This window comes from Saimiri boliviensis, chromosome 15 (genome assembly GCF_048565385.1).
Source record: "Saimiri boliviensis isolate mSaiBol1 chromosome 15, mSaiBol1.pri, whole genome shotgun sequence".
Taxonomy (NCBI): Eukaryota; Metazoa; Chordata; class Mammalia; order Primates; family Cebidae; genus Saimiri; species Saimiri boliviensis.
In genome coordinates, this window is record NC_133463.1 from 32,449,631 (window position 1) to 32,467,888 (window position 18,258).

The 18,258-nt window shown below is 40.8% G+C and overlaps 2 protein-coding genes and 1 long non-coding RNA gene across 6 annotated transcripts in view; 2 read left to right on the forward strand and 1 right to left on the reverse strand.

Annotated features, from left to right (window-relative positions):
- VIRMA (vir like m6A methyltransferase associated) overlaps positions 1 to 2,862 on the forward strand; it is a 74,623-nt gene extending 71,761 nt beyond the window's left edge. Inside the window, exons 23-24 of the mRNA XM_039464637.2 lie at positions 1,324 to 1,467; positions 2,522 to 2,862. Of these exons, the coding sequence (XP_039320571.2) occupies positions 1,324 to 1,467; positions 2,522 to 2,676 (299 nt within the window). The 3' untranslated portion in view covers positions 2,677 to 2,862. The remainder of the gene's footprint in view (positions 1 to 1,323; positions 1,468 to 2,521) is intronic.
- A 12-nt stretch (positions 2,863 to 2,874) lies between these two features.
- On the reverse strand, positions 2,875 to 16,000 carry LOC141581448 (uncharacterized). The gene is made up of 3 exons (XR_012514067.1): positions 15,861 to 16,000; positions 12,010 to 12,072; positions 2,875 to 5,329 (listed from the first exon to the last, which is right to left on the reverse strand). It is a non-coding gene; the product is annotated as an uncharacterized LOC141581448 (long non-coding RNA).
- A 95-nt stretch (positions 16,001 to 16,095) lies between these two features.
- RAD54B (RAD54 homolog B) overlaps positions 16,096 to 18,258 on the forward strand; it is a 113,379-nt gene continuing 111,216 nt past the window's right edge. For 3 of the 4 annotated variants that reach the window (XM_074386852.1, XM_074386853.1, XM_010349396.2), the window contains exon 1: positions 16,120 to 16,210. The gene's annotated coding sequence lies outside the window, so the exon portion shown is untranslated. Of the gene's footprint in view, positions 16,211 to 18,258 lie in introns of all 4 variants that reach the window. The other variant, XM_003938759.3, reaches the window with a different exon arrangement.

Genomic DNA, 18,258 nt, shown 5'->3' on the forward strand with positions numbered 1-18,258 from the left:
CTCTTGATCTTGTGATCCACCCGTCTCGGCCTCCCAAAGTGCTGGGATTACAGGCTTGAGCCACCACGCCCGGCCGATACAATGTACTTTTAATAATGAGTTCAGAAGTCTTGGCTAATTATTCCCCCCAACCTCCCGCCTCTGCTTTTTTTTTGAGACAAGAGTCTTGCTCTGTTGCCCAGGCTGGAGTGCAGTGGTGTGATCTCAGCTCACTACAAATTCTGCTTCCCTAGTTCAAGTGAGTCTCCTGCCTCAGACTCCCAAGTAGTTTGGACTACAGGCACATGCCACCATGCCCAACTAATTTTTATATTTTTAGTAGAGACAGGGTTTTGCCATGTTTGCCAGGCTAGTCTCAGTCTCCTGACCTCAAGTGTTCCACTCAACGTTGGCTTCCCAAAGTGCTGGAATTACAGGTGTGAGCCACCGTGCTCGGCCTTATTTTCCTTTTTACACTGAGAATTGTACATTTTCTGAGTAATACCCTTACATTATTTTCACAATTTTACTTAACAGTTTTATTAAGATAGTTCTGTGTCTGCTTGAAATTATTACAAGATTTTTATTTTTGGAGACAGAGTTTCGCTCTTGACACCCAGGCTGGAGTGCAGTGGTGCAGTCTTGACTCACTGCAACCTCTGCCTCCTGGGTTCAAGTGATTCTCCTGCCTCAGCTTCCTGAGTAGCTGGGATTACAGGCATGCACCACCACACCCGGCTAATTTTTGTATTATTAATAGAGATGGGGTTTCACCACGTTGGCCGGGCTGGTCTTGAACTCCTGACCTTAGGTGTTTCACCCACCTCGGCCTCACACAGTACTGGGATTACAGGCATGAGCCACTGCACCTGGCCTTACAAGATTTTAGAAACTAGGTATACTTATAGAAATTACACTTTACTAATGGATTGACAAACATGTTTTCATACTTGCCGAGTTAGGAGGGTGAAAGAGTATATGCATTTATAGTAATAACAAACACTTAGGTGTATAGGAACTGTTATAAGCACTTTACGTATTATAACCTCACATCAACCCCATGAGGCAAGTTCTCTTACCCCCACTTTGCAGAAGAGAAAATTGTCAGTCAGCTGACCAGGGCACATAAATACAAGTGGTAGAATCAGTATTTGATCCCTGGCAGTTTGGCCCTCCTAGAGCCTCTCCTCTTAACCACTGTTAGGCTGCCTCTATGTAGTACAGTCAGTTTACAGAATTTCAGTTTCTTTTCCATTCTTTTGAAGATTAAGAAAAATCTGTCATTTAAAAGAATCCAATTGAAGTTGTGAAAAAAGTGATTTTGATCGTGCTGTGTGTGTTTAGGAAACTACAGTCGTCGGGAAGGAACAAGAGGCTCCAGTTGGAGTGCTCAGAATACTCCTCGAGGAAATTACAATGAAAGTCGTGGAGGCCAGAGCAATTTTAACAGAGGCCCTCTTCCACCATTACGACCCCTTAGTTCTACAGGTATACATCCTTGCTACTTGATATTGCCGAGAGAAGGGAAGTTAATTCTTCCTTTTCCAATTGTTGATATCACATACAGTTGTTCCTTGAACAGTGAGGGGATTAGGGGTGCTAAAATCCCCATCTCCTTGCCCCACACAGTCAAAAATCTAAGTATAACTTTGATTTTCCCAAAACTTAACTACTGATAGTCTGCTTTTGACTGGAAGCCTTACAGATAATATAAACAGTTGATTGACACATATTTTGTATGTTATATAATGTATTACAGTTAAGCTGGAGAAAAGAAAATGTTATTAAGAAAATCATAAGGAAAAACATTTACTGTTAAGTGGAAGTGGATCATCATTAAAGGTCATTACATTTCCATAGGCTGAGGTAGAGGAGGAGAGGTCTTACTTTCTTAGGAGTAGCAGAGGTGGAAGAAAATCCACATATAAGTGGACCCAGGCAGTTCAAACCCATGTTGTTGAAGTCAACTGTACTCTCATTCTGGGAGAGAATATTTTAGAGTATAGACTTAAGTTCTAAAGTTTATTTCCTTGAATGAACGCCCAATATACACATTCTATAAAAATAATCAAATTTTTAGTTTCTGAACTGTTTATGTAAACCAAACAGTTTCATGGTGATGTGCTTTTGTTTTTATATTTCAGTAATGAAAGCCAATGCTTAAGGTAACTTTCTGAACACAAAGTCTTTTAATAACAGAGATAGCTTTATATAGCATACTTTTTTTGCTTATAGTTTTGTCGTACGTATATAAGCATATAACCTTTTTTTTCCTGAAACATCTAGTCTGGAATTTTTCCTCATCAGAAGTAGTTTTTACTTTCAAATGCACAAGTTTATTTGGGATATAATTACCATAAACCATATAGTTTACCTGTTAGTGTACAATTCAAGAGCCTTCAGCCCATTTACAGAGCTTGCACATGAGTTTTAAAAGAGAAAAGTGTAATTCTTGGTTTGAGCTCAGTGTCATAGATTAGTATTTATATGATGGGAAAGAAAAGGACAATTGGAACTAAAAAGTATATTCTTTCTTTTACAGGTTACCGCCCAAGTCCTCGGGACCGTGCTTCCAGAGGTCGTGGGGGACTCGGACCTTCCTGGGCTAGTGCAAATAGCGGCAGTGGAGGCTCAAGAGGAAAGTTTGTTAGTGGAGGCAGTGGTAGAGGTCGTCACGTACGCTCCTTTACACGATAAAAATGCTTTTAGGAACATCCTAAGTGTATATGAACATTTCATGAGGACAATAAAAATAAGACATTGAAGGACCAATTTAGGCTTAGCAATTATCTGGAGACATCTGAGAGAATATTTTTATCTGAAGAAAGCAGATTTTGTTTGATACCTAACAAGATTTCAATAAAAATCCAAACTTTTTATGTACGTTTGTATATATTTTTCCTTTTTTTTGTATGACTATTTATTTAGAAAATTTCTAGGTAGAAAAACAAAATGATTTGTTTTGTATTTTTCTTGCCTGTAGCACAAGCGTTCTCAAACTTTCTCAGCTCTTGACACTATTTAGTGTCTGAGTACTTTTTTCACAGCATACCTGGTCCAAAAGAAATATCTAAATACTTGTGTTTATTAAGCAGTTAGGTCCAACAGCTTAATAAGAATATAACTGTGGACACTGCACATCTCAAACCTTGGACTCAGTATCGTTTTCTTTTCCTCTCTGGTTTTTGCACAATACTTTCTATCAAACTGTTGAAAACCCAGTTTTACAAAGATACACTGTTATAGAAAGGAATATAAGGCTATGTAATGTTGAAAATGTAAACTACCTCGAACTAGTAGTTTATGTCATGTTCAACAGGTGTTGCTATGTTTTTCTCAAAAATTTAAAAATATTGTGTGGCACTCATGTTAATTTGCTAAGGTGCCCTGGTACACAGTTTGGGAACCATGGCTGTACCAAAAGAAACAAAATATTCCTCTCCTTTGTTTTATAAATCTGAACTTTGCATTTCAGCTTTGGACCTACTGACACTATTTTATTATACAAATAATTTAAAGCCTAAAATGAGGTGTATCCTAATACTATTATTTTGGGAATCAGAAACAGCTAAAAAAAGCTAGACTTTACATATAGAAATGAAGCTTATAGCTTTGAGAAAGTAGCCATATTTCCCCCAAGATATGTCTTAACACACTGAGCCTATATAACTGGCATAAAATACAGAGTTCTCTTAATCAGAAAAGGAGTGTATGAGTCTCATTTCATCCTTTTATCAGTCTCTGTTTTGGGGAACTATTCGTGAGTGAATACATTCTCTTCATTAAGAAAACACCTTAAAGAAAAGCTTAGCTTGTAAAGAATCTGATGTTTAAGTGAAAGGCTATGGCAATCTTTTCATAACTAGTGGCCTTGAAAAATCCAAGTGTCTTGAGCTGCTGTAAGAAAATACTATAGTGGCTTAAACAACAGAACTTTTTAAATTACAGGTCTGGAGGCTTGGAAGTCCAAGATCAGGGTGCCAGCATGGTTGGGTTCCACTGAGGGCCCTCTTCCTGGCTTGTATGCAGCTGCCTTCTTAAGTGCTCACATGGTCTCTCTTTGGCTTGCTTGAGGAGAGAGAGAGCTCTTGTGTATTTTTCTTCTTATAAAGGCACTATTCCAGCATGAAAGTCTCATCCTCATGATCTAATCTAAATCACAGTACCTCCCAAAGGTCCCACATTCTAGTACTATTACATTGAGGGTTACGAGCTCAACATATAAATTTGGGCAACAAAAGACATTCAGCTCATTGCACCAAGATAACTTAAATGCTCTTTGGTCCTGAAACCTAATAGGCTTATTTTCCCCGAAGATATATTTTATATATTAGGTCAAATTTGAAATTTGCCCCCAATATCTGACATAAATACATGTAAAAAATAGTTAATGTTTCTTAAGTAACTATGTTTCTTAAATAAGAACATGGCCATATGTAGAAACGTAATTTCTTGGTTTGTTTTTTAGCATTAAGCTGGATATAATCTTTGAGAAGTATCAGAAAGCTGTTTTGCTATTTAAGTTAATACCTGTTAATTCAGGCCAGTGAAGGTAATAAATTATTAATGTAGAAATAAATTAATGCCAGGCAAATTTAAAATGTCTTGAGTAACTAAAAGTCCTAGATAAATGAGAAGGGAAGGAATCCACCACATTGACCAGCCCTTTCACGCAAAAATCACTTAGTCCTTATAACAATCCAACATAGATGGTATTATTGTAATTTTACAGATGGAGAAAGCTGAAGAGCTTGACTCAAGCATGGTAGAAACAGGATTTAAAATGGGATTGGGTGGCTCATGCCTGTAATCCCAGCATTTTGGGAGGCTAAGGCAAAATGATCACTTGAGCCCAGGAGTTTGAGACCAGCCCTAGCAATATAGAGAGACCCTGTCTCTACAGAAAATTTAAAAATTAGCTGGGTGAGGCCAGTCATGCCTGTTATGTTAGAAAGGAATATAATGCTGTTTAATCCCAGCACTTTGGGAGGCCAAGGCAGGCAGATCACCTGAGGTCAGGAGTTTGAGACCAGCCTGACCAAAATGGTGAAACCCTGTCGCTACTAAAAATAAAAAACTTAGCTGGGTATGGTGGTGTGCACCTGTAATTCCAGCTACTTAGGAGGCTGAGACAGGAGAATTGCTTGAACCCAGGAGGTGGAGGTTGCAGTGAGCAGGGATCAAGCCACTGCACTTCGGCTTAGGGGACAGAACAAAAATGTCAAAAACAAAAAACGAAAAAAAAAACAAAATTAGCTGAGCGTGGAGGTGCATACCTGTAGTCCCAGCTGAGCCTCAGGCAGGAGGATTACTTAAGCCATGAGCCATGATTGCGCCACTGTACTCCAGCCTACGGTGACAGAATGGGGAAAAAAAATCAGGAGCAGGGCAGCTACTCAGGAGGCCGAGGTGAGAGGATTGCTTAGGCCCAGGAGTTCAAGTCCTGGGCAACAAGAGCAAGACCTCTATCTCTAAGAAATAATAATAAAATCAGGTTGGCTAGCTCCTAATTCCTTTTCTCTCTCTGTCTTGGAGAAGGAGTTACTTTTCAGGTTAGGTGTGTTAGAGACAAAAATCAGTAATTCATCATAAGGCAGTGGAGTTCCAGAGACCCAACACTGTATTTTAATTATTTCAGAAGTGAGCCTCATACAGGATATTTCAGGGAAAGATTTTTCGTTTCTTTTTTTCTTTTTTCTATTTTTTTGAGACGGAGTCTCACTCTGTTGCCAGACTGGAGTTCAGTGGTACTTTCCCAGCTCACTGCAACCTCTGCCTCCTGGGTTCAAGTGATTCTCCTGCCTCAGCCTCCTGAGTAGTAGGGATTACACATCCCCACCACCACGTCTGGCTAATTTTTGTATTTTTAGTACAGACCGGGTTTCCCCGTGTCAGCTAGGCTGGTCTTGAACTGACCTCAAGTGATCCACCTGCCTTGGCCTCCCAAAGTGCTGGGATTACAGGCATGAGCCTCATGAGTCACTGCGCCCAGCCTATTTCAGGGAAAGTTTTGAGTGACATTTAGAAATTAATAAAAGATGCAGAATTTCTTTGAGGACAAAGTTTAATCTGTAGAAGAGGAGTTGATAGAATGATTTTTGTGTTTATTTCCTAAGAATAAGAAAGAAAAACTATGAAATATTGTTATGCTTTATTTAAAAACAATGTTGCATAGTAATCTCTGTGAAGGAGTAGTACGCACAGTTAGATTAGCTTTATTGCTTTTTTTTTTTTTTAAAGTAATTGCAAAAACCTGCAGGATGAGAATGTAGGAACTCAAGTATATCTCCTAAGCATCTTCTGTGTTCCCTATACCCTAGTACAGGGTGGGGAATATAAGGGTGAATAAAATGTATTTTCTGCCCTCAGGAAACTTACAATCTAATAAAGAAAACAATTATGTAAACATCATTTTTTAAAAGAAAAGTTAATGAAATATTAAGTGTATGAAGTGTATATGGAACAATTCAGAATTCTTGAATAATCCAACCATTACATTTCCAATTGATTCTATTGTAGGTTTTTTTTTTTTTTTTTTTTTTTTTTGAGACAGAGTTTCGCTCTTGTTACCCAGGCTGGAGTGCAATGACACGATCTCGGCTCACCGCAACCTCTGCCTCCTAGGTTCAGGCAATTCTCCTGTCTCAGCCTCCTGAGTAGCTGGGATTACAGGCACGAGCCACCATGCCCAGCTAATTTTTTGTATTTTTAATAGAGACGGGGTTTCACCTTGTTGACCAAGATGGTCTCGATCTCTAGACCTTGTGATCCACCCGCCTCAGCCTCCCAAAGTGCTGGGATTACAGGCTTGAGCCACCGCGCCCGGCCCTATTGTAGGTTTTTTAAAAGAAACTGTGTTTTATAAATAGTATTTTAAGAAAGAAAACCTTGACATTAACTTAGCAAAGTCATCTTTATGATGCCATTTAATAAACTGAAAGAAAACAAGATGGTACATTCTGAATTTTTTACTTAAGAAATTTAATTCAATAATTTGATTAGTCACTACTGGAAAACTACATCTTTCTTCCTCAGTACTGGATGGCAATGAGGTGAAAGCAGCTTTCCTCGTTTTCAACTTCCCTTCCATGGGAAGCATTATGGAATTTCAGTGAACATCACTGCTAAGTTAATACTTCTGGGAATGTCAGAATGAGTTTAACATTTTTTTTAATATTGGCCAAAAATTAACTTTAATGGAAAATTGACTTGGCAAATGAATTTCATCTAAATTATCACCAGTCAGAATGCTGTTTTGTTTATATTATGCAATTTAAACCGTGGGTGTTATTTAGAAGTGGAGAATTGCCTTTTTCATCTAGGGCTTTTAAGGACTTGCTGTAAAGGATTATTTTTTAAATGCTTTATAAATCTTCATGATTTTTCTGTTTCTGATACACTCAGCTATAGTTAATCCCAGAATATCCTACCAGGAGTAAATATTTGGATTATTTGAATCTAGTAATAGAAGAAAGTTATACTTCCTGGGAGTATTAAGAGATAGAAGTAGAGATTCACTTCTAAGTTCTTGAAACTATGTACATTCTCCTAAATATTAACAAAAATGATTTGGGGTAATGACATGGTTTTATGAATTCTGTTTAAATTTGTACTATGACTTACGTCACACATGTTGATGTTCACGTCTCATTTCACCTGTTTTTTTTTTTTTTTTTGAGACGGAGTTTCGCTCTTGTTACCCAGGCTGGAGTGCAATGGCGCGATCTCGGCTCACCGCAACCTCCGCCTCCTGGGCTCAGGCAATTCTCCTGTCTCAGCCTCCTAAGTAGCGGGAATTACAGGCACGCGCCACCACGCCCAGCTAGTTTTTTGTATTTTTAGTAGACACGGGGTTTCACCATGTTGACCAGGATGGTCTCGATCTCTCGACCTCGTGATCCACCCGCCTCGGCCTCCCAAAGTGCTGGGATTACAGACTTGAGCCACCGCGCCCGGCCTTTTTTTTTTTTTTTTTTTTCTTTTGAGACGGAGTTTCGCTCTTGTTGCCCAGGCTGGAGTGCAATGGCGCAATCTCGGCTCACCGTAACCTCCGCCTCCTGGGTTCAGGCAATTCTCCTGCCTCAGCCTCCTGAGTAGCTGGGATTACAGGCACGCGCCGCCATGCCCAGCTAATTTTTTTGTATTTTTAGTAGAGATGGGGTTTCACCATGTTGACCAGGATGGTCTCGATCTCTTGACCTTGTGATCCACCCGCCTTGGCCTCCCAAAGTGCTGGGATTACAGGCTTGAGCCACCGCGCCCGGCTCACTGTTTGTTTTATATGGTTTGAAATTCTCTTTAACAGAATTCAGAAAATTCACCTGACACATACTTTGACTTCCTAAGAAACAGATTTTTGTATCAGTATTGAATTTTGAACAGTGTCCCCATATAAGGAAGTTACTGTTTTAAAATAAAGCAAACTGTTTTATTTTCCTTGGGGGGAAAAAAAAACTTGACATTACAATTGTATAACAACCTTTTGGAATTGCTTTTGTATAAAGACTAGTTTTTTTTTTTTTTTTTGACACAGAGTCTCTGTCACCCAGGCTGGAGTACAGTGGCATGATCGGCTCTCTGCAACCTCCACCCCCTAGGTTCAAGCGATTCTCGTCCCTCAGCCTCCCAAGTAAATGGAACTACAGGCACAAGCCACCAAGCCTGGCTAGTTTATTGTATTTTTGGTAGAGACAAGGTTTTGCCATGTTGGCCAAGCTGGTCTCAAACTCCTGGGCTCAAGTGTTCTGCTCTCCTTGGCCTCCTAAAGTGCTGGGATTTCAGGTGTGAGCCACTGTGCCCAGTCTAAACTCTAGTTAAGCAGAAAATATTATAAATTTAATTTTTACTTTTATTATTTTAAATTAATAGGACAGATTAGGAGCTAATAGGTAGGATCTTTTCTTTCTTTTTTTTTTTGGAGCCAGTCTTGCACTGTTGTCCAGGCTGGAGTGCAGTGGCACCATCTGGGTTCACTGCAACCTCTACCTCCTGGGTTTGAGCCATTTTCCTGCCTCAGCCTCCCGAATAACTGGGATTACAGGCACGTGCCACCATGCGTGGCTAATTTTTGTACTTTTAGTAGAGATGAGGTTTCGCCATGTTGATGAGGCTGGTCTTGAACTCATGACCTCAAGTGATCTGCCTGCCTTGGCTTCCCACAGTGCTGGGATTACAGGTGTAAGCCACTGTGCCTGGCCAGAACTTTTTCATCCTGCAAAACTGAAATTCTATACCCATTAAACAACTCTCATTTCCCTGTCCCTCCAACCTGTGGCAACCGCCATTCTCCTTTTCTGTCTCTGTAAATTTGAGTAATCTAAATACCACATATAAGTAGAACCATATAAAATTTGTCTTTCTGTGGCTGGCTTTTTTCACTTAGCATAATATCCTCAAGATTTATTCATGTTGTAGCATGTGTCAGATTTTTTTTTAAAAGACTGAATAATATTCCATTGTCTGGATATGCCACATTTTGTTTATTCATCATCGGTTGATGACATATGGGTTGTTTACACATTTTGGCTATTGTGAATAATGCTGCTATGAACATGAGTGTACAAATATCTTTTCAAGACCCTACTTTTAATTTTTGGGGTTATATATCCAGAAGTGGAATTGCCTAATGATATGGTAATTCTGTTATTTTTGATTTTTGAAGAACCACCATACTGCTTTCTACAGTAGCTGTAGCATTTTACATTCCCATCAACAGTGCAAAGGGGTTCCAGTTTTTTCACATCCTTGCCAATGCTTATTATTTTCTGTTTTGTTTTTAATAATAGCCCTCTTAATGGTTGTGCTTTTGACTTTTAGGGAGAAGCCAAAAATCTGGATTATTGTGTAATCAGTTTTCAAATATGCAATTAATTTAAAAATTAAAAACATGAGGAAAACAAAAAAAAAATTATGCAGCACAAAAAATGTCCAGAGAGTTTCAACTTGAAGAATTTGATGATAGCATCTGTTTTAGCAATCAGAATGGAATTTCTATAAAGAGTTATTTTCAGCCGGGCGCGGTGGCTCAAGCCTGTAATCCCAGCACTTTGGGAGGCCGAGGCAGGTGGATCACGAGGTCAAGAGATCGAGACCATCCTGGTCAACATGGTGAAACCCCGTCTCTACTAAAAGTGCAAAAAAAAATTAGCTGGGCATGGTGGCACGTGCCTGTAATCCCAGCTACTCAGGAGGCTGAGGCAGGAGAATTGCCTGAGCCCAGGAGGCGGAGGTTGCGGTGAGCCGAGATCGCGCCATTGCACTCCAGCCTGGGTAACAAGGGCGAAACTCCGTCTCAAAAAAAAAAAAAAAAAAAAAAAAAGAGTTATTTTCATTTGGGGAGGTGAAATCTACCAGGTAAATTTGTGATGGGACATGATGTTGTGAAGAAGTTCTTTGTGACCAAAAATCCTTGTTTTGAGAGCCAGCTCTGTACTCTACTAATTAGCTGTGCAACTTTACATGCTCTTTTTATCCTAATTTTTTTTTTTTGAGACAGAGTCTCCCTCTGCCACCTAGGCTAGCATGCAGTAGCGTGATCTCAGCTCACTCCAACTTCCACCTCCTGGGTACAGGCAATTCTCCTGCCCCAGCCTCCTGAGTAGCTGGGATTACAGGTGCCTGCCACGACACCCTGCTAATTTTTGTATTTTTAATAGAGACGGGGTTTCACCATGTTGGCCAGGCTGGTCTTGAACTCCTGACCTCAGGTGATCCACCCTCCTTTGGTCTCCGAAAGTGCTGGGATTATAGGCATGAGCCACTGTGACTGGCCTTTCCTAAATTTCTTTATCTCCTCTGCCTACATCAATAGGTTACCGGGATTAAATAAGGTTTGTATTTGAATTTTCTTTTTTAACATGTAGAGCATTGTTACTTTAAATTACATCCTCTGCTGCTTAGACAAAAATATACTTCATATACCTTACTTGCTAAGTTATTTCTGAAGCAAGAAATTAGTGCTTGCTTGATAAGTAAGTGGAAATTATACAAGTGAAATTATACTAATGTTTAATAGCGCTACTGAACAATGTCGATGTAGTTTTAGGGAGACTTTAGTTTAGCAACACTTTTTAAATGTTTTTTAACCCAGGTGTGGTGGTACACATCTGTACCACCAGCTACTCAGGAGGCTGAGGTAGGAGGAATGCTTGGGCCTGGGAGGTCAAGGCTGCAGTGAGCTGTGATTGTGCCACTCCAACTCCAGCCTGGGTGACACAGCAAGACCCTGTATCAAAAAATAAATAAATAAAAATTGAAAAATAAAATAAAAAGATTAAAAGATAACTCCTTTGGTGCAGAGAGGAAGGATTAGAGAGGGAAAAGCCTGAAGGCAGACCAATAAAGAAGTTACAGCAAAGTTACTCTGTGAGCAATTCTCCAAGAGTAGTCTGTACACCAGCAGCTCAGGTGAGGATTTGTTAGAAATGCATATTCCTCCAGCCTGGGCAACATAACAAGATCCTGTCTTTACAAATTATATATTAAAAAATTAACCAGCAATTCTCCTGCCTCAGCCTCCCGAGTAGCTGGGATTACAGGTGCCTGTCCCCATGCCCAGCTAATTTTTGTATTTTTAGTAGAGATGAGGTTTTACCATGTTGGCTGGGCTGGTCTAAAACTCATGACCTCAGGTAATCTGCCTGCCTCGGCCTCCCAAAGTGCTGGGATTATAGGCGTGAGCTGTAGCACCCAGTCACATATTCATGTGTTTTAAATGGAATAAGGTTTTGAGGTATTCATTTAGGAAAAAAAAAATGCTGAGTTACATGACTTTCATTTTAAAGCAACAGATTAAAAGTTAAATAAAAATGTTTAAACTTTTTTTCAACTTAATAAATCTTGACAAATTATTTGAGTTGACAAACCGTGTAGTATTCCCCACTGAAGGTCTCTTGGGTTGCTAAGAGATGGATTTGGGTGTATTTTGGTAAAGCTTTGGTCCTCAAATCTGCAGCTGCTTTCAGTTGTTTCCTCTAGGAAGGATGCTTTGAGACATTCTGGTAACCCTGGAATGGTACAATTGCTACTTACTCGGACAAAACAGTTCACCTGGCTGTTCCAGAACAAGTTGGGGTCCACTGGAATCATTGCTCTCTTTAAGTTAAAAAAGGAATAAAATATAATTAACCTGAAAGCCAAAGTATCCAAAACTGCTCTATAACCATGTGAAACTTATTAGTTTATTTTTTATTGAAGTGAAGTCTCACTTTGTTGCTCAGGCTGGTCTTGAACTCAAGCTATCCTATTGCCTTAGCCTACCAAGTACCTGGGTTTACAGGCACACACAAGCATGCCCAGCTAGCAAGTGAAACTTTAAAAAACTTAAAAAATTTTCCCTCTGAAACTTATTTTGATGAAAAAATTAAAAAATTAGGTACTAATCCTGCCTTTGCCATTCATTAACTTCTTTGTGATGTGAACAAATCACTAGTGGGCTGTTACTTTCTCATATTGTTAAACATAAAATAGAAGTAGGAATGTGTTGTGGGGAGGTAAATATGAATCAAAAGAAAAATGTATTACAGATATTTATTACAGAGTTAAGGTAAAAAATAACAGACCAGAAGGTGGGCACAGTAGCTCGTGCCTGTAATCCCAGCGTTTTGGGAGGCTGAGGTGGGCAGATCACCAGGTCAGGGGTTCGAGGCCAGCTTGACCAACATGGTGAAACCCCATCTCTACTTAAAAATACAAAAATTAGCCAGGCATGGTGGCGCACACCTGTAATCCCAGCTACTTGGGAGGCTGAGGCAGGAGAATTGCTTGAAACTGTGAGGCAGAGGTTGTGGTGAGCTGAGAGAGCACCACTGCACTCCAACCTGGGTAATAGAGCAAGACTCCATCTCAAAAAAATAAAAAAATAAAATAAATAAATAACATTCCAGAATTGATCAAATGTAGTGGCTAGGAGACAAGTGGGATCACAACTGAAAAAAGAAGGGTAATCAGACTAAAAGGAAGTGTGCAAATTATTTTTCTCTTCTCTACTCTTCCCATCCTAGCTGTAATGTTGATGCTGCTTAACCAATTAACTAACATTACCAATAACTAATAACCAATTAATGTGTTAATTCAACATTATAGTTATAGACTTTTACCTCCAATATTTGTTTACTGTTAACCCCAGGATAGTATAATATCTGTATAAATATTTAGGGGTAATATACTTGGCATTTAATGATTAAAGAAGGAAATGAAATGAATACCAATATATTGGTATATACAAATACGTTCATTTTCAAAGATATATGTATCCACATAATTGGACAAATGCTTAGATTTTTTTCTCTTTTTTCTTTTTTTTAATAAAAATTTAAAAAACATTAAAAATTAAAGACAGAGTTTCACCATGTTGGCCAGGCTGGTCTTGAACTCCTGACCTCAGCTGATTCGCCTATCTCGGCCTCCCAAAGTGCTGAGATTACAGGCATGAGCCACCACACCCGGCCACAAATGCTTAGATTTTTTTTCTTTTGAGACAGGGTTTCATTCATGTTGCCCAGGCTGGTTTTGGACTTCTAGACTCACATGTTCTCCCCACTCAGCCTCCCAAGTGCAGCATTATAGGCATGAGCCACCACACTGGGCCTACATTGCATTTTATTAGTTTCCTTAAAGATAATCCAAAATCAGACTATACACTTCTGCAGAAAAGTACTTTTGAACTACACATTATAGTATCCTTTGCATTACCAGGTACTTCATATTTAATATTTGTTGAATAATAGAAATCTGTTTTTTAAACATTTTATTTGAACTAATGTTTGACTTACAGAACACTTGCAAAAACAGAACAGGGAGTTCATGTATACACTTCCTCCAGCTTTCTTTCTTTTCTTTTGTTTTTCTTTTGAGACAGTCTTGCTCTGTTGTCCAGGCTGGAGTGCAGTGGTGTGGTCTCGGCTCACTGAAACCTCCATCTCCTGGGTTCAAGCGGTTCTCCTGCCTCAGCCTCCCGAGTATCTGGGATTACAGGCACCTGCCACGATGCCAGGCTAATTTTTTGTATTTTTAGTAGAGACAGGGTTTCACCATGTTGGCCAGGCTGGTCTCAAACTCCTGACCTCACGATCTGCCTGCCTCAGGCTCCCAAAGTGCTAAGATTACAGGCCTGAACCACCTCGCCTGACCTTCTTCTTCTTTTTTTAAGATACAGTGCCTCACTATGTTGCCCAGGTTGGTCTTGTCTCAAATTCCTGGCCTCAACTGATCCTCCTGCCTTGGCCTCCCAAATAAGCATCAACAAATATTTATTGAGTGCAGTCTTTTAGACTAGTACTGTTCTAAACACATGGGCACAGCAGAGAATAAAGCAAAGATCCTGCCCCCATATAGCTTATATTCTAGAGTAATAGAAAACACTAAAAAAATAAGTATATGTTAGGGAGTGGAAGTGTGATGAAAATCTATAAAGCAGGGTAAGGGAGACAGAGAATGAGACAAGAGCAGCTGGTTGTGGTGGCTCACGCCTAATCCCAGCTACTCAGGAAACTGAGGCAGTAGAACTGCTGGGACCTGGGAGGCAGAGGTTGCAGTGAGCTGAGATTGCACCACTGCACTCCAGCCCAGGCCGGCAACAGCCAGACTCAGTCTCAAAAAAAAAAAAAAAAAAGTAATGGACTGTCACATAAGGCCCTTTGACGAGTTAACATGTAATGATCCGAGGTGAAGGAGCAAACCAGGTGCAAATCTGCAAGAGGCATGTCCCAGGCCACCTGTAGCCAATCTGTTTTAGATTTTCTGAACTTCCCAGATTACATTAAGGTAGGCTGCAGACACTATGAGAGATAGTTTGTTTTCTGGTTACCCTTACTGTTTATCTGTCCCAGTCCAAAGAAGAGGGAGGTGTGGTTTACTAGGGTGCCCAACCTTGGCAGGCCCCCAATTCAAATTCTTGTAACCCTCGCTCCAGGAGCGGCTAAAAGCACAACTCAACTTATGAGGTGCTCTTTATTGCTGGAAAAAGTCTCCAGGATAAAAGCTCCATAAGCATGGCCGGGCGTGGTGGCTCACGCCTGTAATCCAAGCACTTTGGAGGCCAAGGCAGGATTATCTGAGGTCGGGAGTTCAAGACCAGCTTGACCAACATGGTGAAACCCCGTCAAATTAAAAAAAAAAAAAAAAAGCTTCATAAGCGCTCTGCTGCACAGGCTGGCGTGCAGTGGCGCCATCTCCGCTCACTGCAACCTCTATCTCCCGGGTTCAAGCTATTCTCCCGCTTTAGCCTCCTGAGTGGCTGGGATTACAGTCGCCCATCACCACACCCAGCTAATTTTTGTATTTTTAGTAGAGACAGGGTTTCACCATGTTGGCCAACATGGTCTCGAACTCCTAACCTCAAGTGATCCGCCCGCTTAGCCTCCCAAAGTACTGGGATTACAGGCGTGAGCCACCGCGCCCTGCCTCAAATTACACTTTTAAATGGCTATACCTATTTACACTCCTACCAGCAGCCCAAGTTTCCATTGTTTCGCATCTCCATTTAACACTTGATATTTTTTAGCTTTTACTTGTCAAACTGCTGGATAAAAATAAACAACCTTTAACCATTCTATCTCAGATTAGCCTTTCTAACACCATTTTTCAGGGATAGTTGACTCGGTCATCGCCTAGCACTTGGAAGTTGCTCAGTAAATATTGATTGAATGATGTCACTTTCCTACTTAACTTTAATGCTTTTCTAAATCCGGAGGCGGCTCCCCTTTTCTGAGGGCCTAGTAATCACGTATTCATTTCTATATATCCAGAACCTAACAAAGAGTTTGAAAAATATCCTGCAGGCAACAGTAAATCAATGCTTTTTCGGATGCATGAATAACCAGTAGGATAACCTGTACCTCTGCGATGCACGCATTTCTATTACCGCACACACCGAATCATACCTTATTTATTACTTGTCCACGCGGATGGTGAGGTCTGTAGCCTCAGCCGTACACCGTGTCTGACAGTAGGCATTAACCAGTATTTTTTAATTGAACCGTAATCTAGAATCAAACTTGGGAGCACGCAAAGGGAAACGCAAAAGTACATGCGCAGTGTTGCAGTAAGGTCGTCCAATCGGAGTCAGGCGGGACCGGGAGACACCGCGGCTAGGTAGTGCGCACGCGCAGTGGGCTCGTCTGCGATTGGCTGCGCCGAGGCGGGAGCCTTGAGCTTTTCCGGCGGCGAGGGGTGCGCTGGTTGCCAGAAGTTACTCTTTGCAGAGCCAGTGGTTTCTGTCAGATTTTGGCCGGTGCGTCCTGGACGGGGAAGCTCGGGAGGTTGTGACAGCCTGTAGGCTCGTGCGGGACAATGCAGCGAGTGGTGCGGGAGCAGGCCTCCAAGGGAGGAGGGAAGGAAGGCGGCAGGAGCGACCGAGGTAGCCTCCTGCAGGCCTGCCGCTTTGGTTAAGTGCGAGGGACGCCCGGGCAGCTGGCCCCGGGGGGTCCCGGAGTGACTGGCGGGCTGTGGGGGAATGGGGGTGTGGGTTTGTGTGCGAGGGGTGGTTCTGGGTAGAGGCCCTTGGGGTCGCCCCTGCAGTCGTTGCGCGGAGGCTCTTGTCGCGTTTGGGTTTCTCTCTCACTCTTGTACTGAGAAGAAGCTCCTTCCCCAGGGCCAGGCGGTGAATGCTCCGCGAGCGCCCTGGAGGTGGTCGGTGCGCCTTCTTTAGGGGCTTTTATCTCTTCACTGGTCAGGCTTTTCTTTTCGTTTCTTTTTTTTTTTTTTTTTTGAGACAGAGTTTCGCTCTTGTTACCCAGGCTGGAGTGCAATGGCGCGATCTCGGCTCACCGCAACCTCCGCCTCCTGGGTTCAGGCAATTCTCCTGCCTCAGCCTCCTGAGTAGCTGGGATTACAGGCACGCGCCACCATGCCCAGCTAATTTTTTGTATTTTTAGTAGAGACGGGGTTTCACCATGTTGACCAGGATGGTCTCGATGTCTTGACCTCGTGATCCACCCGCCTCGGCCTCCCAGAGTGCTGGGATTACAGGCTTGAGCCACCGCGCCCGGCCCTCTTTTAGTTTCTTAAAACCTTTTAATCAGTTACCTTATGAAAGATTTCCTACGTAGGTACAGATGCTTCTCGGCTTACTACGGGGTGACCTTCCGATAAACCCACCCAAAGTTGAAAATATCCTAAGTCGAAAATGTATTTAAAACTGCTAGCTTACCTTTGTTATATAAAAAAAATAATATCACCGTTTTATTTTAGATTTGGGGGTACATGGGCAGGTTTGTTGCATCGGTGTATTACCTGATGCTGAGGTTTGGGTATGAGTGATCCTGTCACCCAGGTACTGAACGTAATACCCGATGGTTTTTGAACCCTTGCTCCTCATCTCCTCCCCTCTCTGGTTGTCTCCATTGTCTATTGTTGCCATCTTTTATGTTCGTGAATACCAATGTTTAGCTCCCATTTATAAGTGAGAATATGCAATATTTGATTTTCTCTTCCTGCTTTAATTCGCTTAGGATAATAGCTTCCAGCTGCACCCACGTTCCTTTTTATGGCTTCGCTAGCCTAGCTTAAACATGCTCAGAACACTTAAGTGAATCTACAGTTGGGCAAAATCATGAACACAGAAGGTTGTGTGGTTACTTGTACAGCTTCTACTGAATGCTTATGGCTTTCTTAAAAGTCGAAGAAGTCTAAGTGAAACCATCCTAAATTGGGAACCACCTGTATAGCCTGAGTCTCAAAGGAGCAATTTAAGGCATGACGTGAAATAATTGCTACCTAATGTAGTTGGAAGTCGAAAAGCAGAAACATCAGAGAGAGTCTGTTGCTGGTTCTTGTCCTTGAACAAGAAATGAGAGAGAGTGATCTCTGCTACTCATTCCTCAAACTAGGCAAAGGCTGGTTATATATAAAATATTTACATGTTTCATCATTTTAACATTGATGAAATTGGGAAATGTCTAACCATCAGTGATAGTGTATCATGGTTTAATTGGCTACGCTTTTTTTCTTGGATAGGTAAAATAATGGTACATCTTACCATAAAAACTTTTATTATTTTTAACATTTTTATTTTAAAAATGTCTTTTATATGGACTAACAATCAAGAGTATATCCTACAGTTGATGGCATTTTAGATCTGATGAAATATGGTAATTTAAAAAATCGAATTAATGATACTTTCCCTGTTACAAAGGTAACATTTTCATTGTAAAAAATTTGAGATATATAGAAAATAACTCAAGAGAATAAAAATTACTGGTTATTCTAACCAGACCTAGAAATAATTAGGGTTAATGTTGTGGCATGTATTTTTCTGGATTTTAAGAATGATTGTATTTT